Source organism: Triticum urartu, chromosome 3A (assembly GCF_056163025.1).
Source record: "Triticum urartu cultivar PI428250 chromosome 3A, HENAU_Tu73, whole genome shotgun sequence".
In the NCBI taxonomy this organism is placed as follows: domain Eukaryota; kingdom Viridiplantae; phylum Streptophyta; class Magnoliopsida; order Poales; family Poaceae; genus Triticum; species Triticum urartu.
This window is the reverse complement of record NC_141875.1, coordinates 606,645,866-606,653,804: the sequence shown is the minus strand read 5'-3', so window position 1 is coordinate 606,653,804 and position 7,939 is coordinate 606,645,866. Positions and strand designations below refer to the sequence as shown.

The 7,939-nt window shown below is 44.2% G+C and overlaps 1 protein-coding gene and 1 pseudogene across 1 annotated transcript; both read left to right on the top strand.

The window, feature by feature from the left end:
• The first annotated feature begins 401 nt into the window (after positions 1-401).
• Positions 402-1,201, top strand: LOC125548882 (uncharacterized; annotated as a pseudogene).
• Positions 1,202-4,107: 2,906 nt separating this feature from the next.
• LOC125547042 (uncharacterized) lies at positions 4,108-5,320 on the top strand. Its single transcript, XM_087516951.1, has one exon. It carries the CDS (start codon positions 4,108-4,110, stop codon positions 5,212-5,214), a length of 1,107 nt encoding a protein of 368 aa, XP_087373077.1. The 3' UTR covers positions 5,215-5,320.
• Positions 5,321-7,939: the final 2,619 nt, after the last annotated feature.

Below are 7,939 nucleotides of genomic sequence, written 5' to 3'. Positions count from 1 at the left end.
ATAGATTGGGTTGAGAGCTGTTCTAAAGAAAGCAGGCTATTGGCTACTGAACCAAAAGGAATTATTGAAAATCTGATTTCTCCAGAAAACATAATGACACCAACAGCAAAGAAGTCCCCTGTAAGGTATGGGTATGCCTTACCTTACATTTTTATTTATTACATTATTGTGGTCATGCATTTTATTAGCACATATGAAAGCACCTCGGAAGGACTCTACTCAATCTTTATCACTGTTACAGGAACTGCAAGTCAACGGGCTCTAAAATCCTGAAGTGTAGTGCTAGGAACAAGCTCGGAGTTTCAAGGAGGCTGAATTTTCATCCTCATCACAGGCACCTCAGTTGTGCGGCAGAGATCAAAGACACAGAGAGTTTGTATGATTATTCTTTGAGGTACAAGATGCACGAGTACTGTGAGCTCCCTGGATGTAGAGCTGTCCTGAGATGCGAAGAAGGATCTAACATAATGATACCGATTACTCTGAAGTTATCAAAGCTTCGCAGCAGAGTGATTTTGATGCGTTCATTTAACAAAGTTGTCAAGCTCCATCATGAACACTTTGCTCTTGCTGGAAAGTTTTCCTCGAAGAACTTCCAAATCTATCAAGATGACTCCATCAAGCTTGATGGTCTGGCCGAGGGCGCGATAGTGGAGTACAGTGAAGCTGCCGGGGACCTTGACTATCGCCAATTTGTTCATATGGTTGTAGAGGAGGTATTTCATGGTCAGAAGCTACCATTTGATCTGACCGAGTGGCTAAGGATCATCTCCCAGGGAGTGAAGGCGTGTCATGGCAGCCTGCTCTGCAGCCATATTGACCTGATGGAGCCATATCAAGGATACGGAAACTTTGTCTCATTGTTTCAGCTATTCTGGAAAGTCAAAGATACCACTGGTGGAGAAGATCTGCTAAACTCTCTGGGACATTACAGGGGATGGAAATCTAAGGGCCTGCAATGTTCATTTCTTCGTGATACATTGACCTACGAGGATGAAGCTGGCCATAGATTTGAATATGAAGATGACATCAGAGGACTTCTGAGATTATTGATGAACTCCTTTGTCACTCGGCAAAAAGCCACTGCAGGCTCGCTATCTACCTGATTATGAATGAGTCCCGCAGGTTGCTGTCTGATCTTCAAAGGGCGCTGCACCAGGGTGGTTACCTTAGTCACCTGTCTGTGAATTACAGTATGTGAAAGCATCCTACATTATACTTCTGTGCACAGTATGCTTCCGTCATCTGAGAGAAGACCATCGCACTCTCTGTACATCAACTCGTGTATGGCAGCACATGATTCAAGGCATGCTATAAATCTCAATAGCAGCCTTAGCTCTTCTGCGAAGATCCTTCCATTTCATCATGGAGAGGTCTAATGCAATGAAGGCTGAAGGCTGGAGGCCTGGTGCTGTGTTTGAACACAGCTTGTAACTAGAAAATGGATAGCGATTTGATATTCTTCTTTTCTTTTTGGGCTGTATAGTAGAAATCTTGCCCTTCTTTGAGATGTCCTTGTAGTGGACACTCTACACTTGTGTGTGATGACTGGTGTATGTCCTTTACGCCCTTTAGTACGCAGTGGAACATCACGTGAAATCAATATATTCTTTCTTTCTGGTGGTATTGTTGTGAACTTGTTCCTAATGCCATGATAGTTTTGTGATGCTGGCGTGGTGGATCTCTAGACCCTCTTGACATGCATGCATTTTACTCTGCATTGGAATATCATCTGAAGTGTATGTCTTTTTTCTGGCTGTATTGTTCATAATGCCATGATATACCTATTGTCTTGATGATTGATTCATGTCAGTTATGCACTGGAGTGTACAACTACAAAATCACCTCCTGTCATCTGTAGCAGGATAAATTATCTTTTTGGCAGATCATCTCTCTCTCTCTCTCAAATGGAAAAGCTATGAAAATTTTCCTTGAGTTAGTGAATTGATTCTCAAAACACAAAAGGGGAGTCAAGACCTGAGGTCAGCTTTAGTATAACACCTTCAGATCAAGCTGCTGCTGCTCAGCACCTCCTCTCTTCTTGTACCAAAATTCAGATTGATAATGGCGAGCATGTTTCCTTTTGGGCTGCGATCAGACGTGGGAGCCCTCGTAGATTTTGCTTATTTCCTCTCCTCTTAGGATCAGATGGATATCTTCATCACAACTTGGATTCTGGTTCGAAATCTTGTGCTTGAGGACACCATTTCTTTGGTCAGCCTATGATGCCCATTTCTTTCTTTGGTCAGATTCATAACACCACCAACAGTCACAAATTTTGGCCCGTTCGAAAAACTGAAGGTAAGATGAGGTTTTTCCTTCTGCTCCTTCAAAACAGATTATGGACTGCAGATAGGCTGATCGAGAGCTAGAGGATGGCCGCACGACATGATAATGCATGCTTGGCTGCTCGCTTTGTGATCTAGTTCTGGAAACCTTACTGTAAGAAAAACTAGTTCTGGAGTGCCCTTTTGCTAAACAGACCTGGTTTGCCTTTGGCATCTCTCATCCATGGGTGTCAACCACTGCTCTGAATGCTTCAACTGCATGCTCTGACTGAAACCCAGCCAAAGGAGAAGGAAGATCTGCACAGTTTTTCTTCCCTTTGGCTGGATTTCAGTCTGTACAGATTTTCCTTCTCCTTCAATGCTTAAGCAGAGCTTCCGGTGTCTAAAAACCAATGTGGTAGCTTAAGCAGAGATTCAGTCTGTAGACATAGCTTAAGTTTATCTTGCGTGAAGACAAAGGTTGGCTTTCACCCTTCTGAAGACAAGTTTATCTGCACTTGCACATATTCAGAATCTTTACAAGACTCAAAGATGTGCCAGTTTAATCATTCATTCTCTTTACTGAATCTAAAAGCCGATTCATATCAATCGGACAGTCAATACTCACTCAATAATCTACAACTTGAGGCATGGACGAGCTTTTCTCATTTCTCTCTTCAACGCGCGCGCCAAGCCACTGGACTGGAGATCCTGCCGTTGGATGCCGGCGCCTCCATGTTCTGCCGCGCGGCCATTTTAAACATTTTTCTTAAAGGATCAATTTTGAAAGATCATGACCATTTTTAAAATTGCAATTTAAAGTATTCACAAGCATTTCTTAAATATGTAATTTTTAAAGAACCATGTACTTTTGAAAAATGGGCCAATTTTTTTAATAATGTAGGAACGTTTTATTATATTTTTTGAATATATTTAAAATTTAAATCATTTAGAAATAAACTTCAAAAAAACATGAAAGCCATTTAGAATGCATGGACATTGTTTTAATCTATGAACACTCTATAAATTTTGGGTAACATTCTTTAATATGTATTTGATTTGTTGGTGGCTTCGCCCGGTAATATGTACTCCCTCCTTAAGAAATATAAGAGCATTAAAATCACTAGTTTTACAGAGGGGGTATTTTTTAGTGAATTTATCCCTTTTTAGGATCTCTTAGAGAATTTATCTTTTCTTTAGCAAATTTGGAGAATTTATCTAAATCTGTCCAAAAAAAATCCGGCTCAACCCCGGAACGGGCTCATGTGTGCCCCTAGGCAGGCTATCCCTCGGAATGGGCCGAACCGAATTTCAGGCGCCTGAAGAAGAATAGCACACGCGCAAAAAAGAAAAGGAAAAAAGATGGGAAGCAGAGGAGGGGCGGCGCGCCGCCGGCCACATCAACATTTCGGCGACCACGGGAGGGGTGGCGCGGCCACACCAAGATTTCGGCGACCACGGGAGGGGCGGCGCGTCTCAACTGCCTTCTTTCTAGCCATACGGGCGGCCCGGCAACTCAAGCAGTCCACGGGCGCGTGGAGCACGAGAGCGGCGGCGACGACTCCGGCGACCACGGCGCGACAACTGCGGTGAGGCGGTGAGGCGCTGACCCCTATTCTGCTCCTTACGACTCGGGGTCTAGCTAGGCACTCTGGCATTGGCTATCTGCATGCAATCCGAGCCCGGCTGTGAGTCAGGTTAGATCTGTCGCCTCCTCCTTGCCCTTTCGTTTGTCTATAAATTTCTTCTCCTCTACTGGCAACCCTGCTCGTAACCTCCGTCAGAATCAAAAATTCAATCTTTAGATCCAGTTAGTGCGGGAAGATCGACCGGCGGAGACATGTCTAAGTGTCACCTCTCGGAACCCAATGCCGACCGCACCGGGAAAAGGCCGCGTCGTGTGCCCAAGAAGCACCTCTACCTGGTGCTGGACGACTGGCACAAGGGCTTCAGCATCCACAAGATCGACATCGACGCCTTGCAGGACGCCACCACCGACCTGCACCATGGGTTCCCTCACCCTGCTGCTCTCCGGTTAGCCGCACCGGTAAATCGTCTTCGCATGGACTTCGCTGCCATGGACAGCAACATCTTCATCACCACCAACCCATGCTGTCCGCACACTCCCACCCTCGTGTTCGACACCAAGACGGCTGGGCTCACCATGGGCCCCCGTCCACCGGTTCGACTCATCGACAGGACCACCTTCACCGTGGCCGCCGGCGGCATGATGTACGCGTTGACACATCGCCATGTCCACGAGCAGCACTCTTTCGAGGCCATGTCATGGGCGCCAATGGACAAGGACGAGCCGTGGCCGAGCCCAACCATGAGGTGGTCCTGGAAAAGCGTGCCCTCGCCGCCACCATTCGCCATGGATGACGTGATCACCTCCTACGCGCTGCACCCGGACGGGCACACCATATTCATGTCCGCGCACGACATACGCTATCATCATCTTCCAAAGGGCACCTTCTCCTTCGACACCAGGACTTCCAAGTGGAGGTTGCATGGGGATTGGGCTCTACCATTCCAAGGGCAAGCACACTACGACGACGGGCTAGGCGCATGGGTCGGGCTTCACAAGGACGGGTACATCTGCTCCTGTGAAGTTGCCTCCCGCAGCAGCACAAGTGCGGTGGAGCCCGAGTGGAAGGTGACCAGGGAGAAGCTGTTCCACAAGGACCCGGAGAGGCGGCTGGCATTTGCGAGGCCCAGTCTCGCCTACATGGGCGACGGCAGCTTTTGCCTTGTGGAGTCTGTGCTACGCGAGGGAGTGGAGTTTAAGTGCGCCTTTGGTGACCGTGACGGCTGTGTGCTCCACTTGAGCATGCTTGGTCTTAAGTATGATCGTAGGGGACAACTGCAAACCACGCGCCACCACACTAACTCCTATGTAGTCTCTAAGCATCTCCAGACAGTTTCTCCTGTAGTCTTCTGGATGTAGAGCTATTTGTTGACATGTTTTATGCAAACCATGTCCGAGAGTAATGTACGCTATGTATTATTATATGTGGGCACTATAAAGAGAAATAAAAAAGAAGTCCACTTCTCTTGGCATTTCTGTGGAACATGAGTGATTATTTTTGCATAACTGTTCTCGAAAGCACAGTGATGATCACACGTTACAAAAACTAAAAGTGGGACTGTCTTTTCCTCCTGCAATAACACGGTGTTAAATATGGATGGTGACATTCTATTGTATAATAGTATCATAATAGACAATGAAATTATCCCTTATTTTGAAGAAACAGGGCTGAAGCTCTGCCTTTGCATTAAGGAGAAATTAGAGTTTTCTTACGGCAAAATTAAATCATCTATAGTACACCAAAAAGAATTAAATGGTGAAAAACCTGCTGAGTAATTGCCAGGCCTAGTTCTGACAAAAATTGGAAAACTTGTACAGCTAATATTGTCTAGCTAGTCATATATGTTCTTGAAGAACAAAACAAATAACTGTTGCTGGAGGCACAACTAATATTGTTTAGCCAGTCATAGACACTGTAAGCTATGTATTATATGTGGGCAGGATAATAAAGAGAAATAAAAAAGAAGCCCACTTCTGTTGGCATTTTTGTGGAACATGAATGATTCTTTTTGCATATCTGTTCTTGAAAGCACAGTGATGATCACACGTTACAAAAACTAAAAGTGGGGCTGTCTTTTGCTCCTGCAATAACGCTATTCTTAAATACGGATGGTGAAACTTTATTGTAATATCATAACAAACAATGAAATTATTTCTTATTTTGAAGAAACATGGCAGAAGCTCTGCCTTTGCATTGAGGAGAAATTAGAGTTTTCTTATGGCAAAATTAAATCATCTATGAGTACACAAAAGAAGTAAATGGTGGCAAATATATGGTCGATTTGTAAAAAATTCAGACTGGTTTCCGACCTGCGCCCGTCTGTGGCATATGTGAATGAGATTACCCCCGGTAAATCGATTCCTCCTATGGAGGTGTCGTGTTTATTTTCAGCAGGTACCGATCTCGTTGCTCCAACTTTGTCAACTCACAATCGAGGAAGTAATTAAAGGGAAATCACCATAAGTGTCGAACGACCGATTCCACATGCCCAAACGAAGACGCCCCGAGGCAAATGCCTCGGCAGGTTCTGATAAGATTTTGAGGGATGATAATGGAGTTGTGATCTTTGCGGCATATAGACGATTGTAATTCTACAATGAGGCTCTAGAGGCTGAGTTACATGTGATAATGGAGGGGGTTGGTTTGGCGATCCGACAGACTACCTTATCAGCATTACTCCAATCTGATTGCACCACTTCATTAGCTGCAATGAAGGGCGACACATTGGAAAAAACAGCATACGGTCCTTTGATAGTCGATTTTAAACGGTTGTTGGAAGACGGGGTGTTTACTCCCGTTAAGATTTCCCGTGAACAAAACAATATTGCAAACCGTGTAGCAAATTTTGGTCGCAGTGGGGACAAGATTGCGTGATGGCTTAATCATACTCCTACTTGTTTTTTTTTTGCGAGTTATACTCCTACTTGTATTGCTGAAGACTGCTGCTATACAGACGATAAAGTTGTGGCCGACTCCAGATGATCCTACTTGGCAGCGGCATGTGCATGCAGGAGTCAATTGTTTTTTTCTTAGTTGATGCTAGCGCTGTTGTGGACGAAGTATCATCCGCAGAACATGCATAAAGTGTCGTGTGTGAAGCAATTTCGATTGTTGAACTAGTCGCTACCGATTGTAATCCCGTGACTTTGGAATAAGAAATGCACTGTTTTTTCCCGCAATTCTTAAGAAATTTTCACAAGGATTTCATTCTTATGAGTCAAATTATCTATACAGAAAAAGTTTGTAAGAATCCAAATCCTCTAAAAATAATATGGAATTCCTTCCTTTAAATCAAATATTGACGAGTTAGTTAAAAGAGACGCCATGTTGTTGCTTGCTGACTCTGACTCGTGTCTTATTCACGGCTCATGACATTCTTTCTCTATCCAGATGCGGGCAGGTTCAGAAGAAATACGCCTTCACTCGCAAGACTTTGGCTCCCGCTAATTTCTGATACGCCTTGAGCCATATATTACGTAGTCCTCAATATGTAAGTTGATTTGTTCTGATGTACTACTAGAATGCTTTGCATATGTTGATTGGAAAATCTGTCATCAAGAGTTGTGTTTATTATGTGATCCTATATTTTTCCAAATTGTATTCAAAAGTTGCACCAACAGCAAGCACGCGACGATGATGGGTTGTATATTGTCATATTTTTCAGGGACGTGAAAGTTGTACTTTGTGCTCTGTGCTGTTTGACTGTGAAGCTAAACTAGTGAAGTCTTTGTTTACTTGTGTGTGAATTGTTGAGCGAAGTAGCAATGATTGAGTGATGACATTCTAAAGACCCATGTTTCTTCGTTTCAAATGTTGCCAGCATAAAATTCTGAACAAGTTGTAGTGAATGAAGATGACCCATCTAGCATAATACAGAAAGAAAATCCTTTACTTTCGGTGACTGGATTGTTGCCAAATTGACATGGTAAAGAAAGAAAGATAAAAGGAAAGAAGAAACAAGTGCCTGGCTGGCTGGCTGGCCGACTCATTAGAGAAACAACAGTCAGCCAACAACAGAAGTACGTACAGAAACCAGTCAGCAGCAAGCAAACACACACAGCCACACTCGTCAATGCCGATCGA

Bases quoted from the DNA above. Each gene is read 5' to 3' on its own strand.
- LOC125547042 (XM_087516951.1), top strand. From the start codon at position 4,108: ATGTCTAAGTGTCACCTCTCGGAACCCAATGCCGACCGCACCGGGAAA.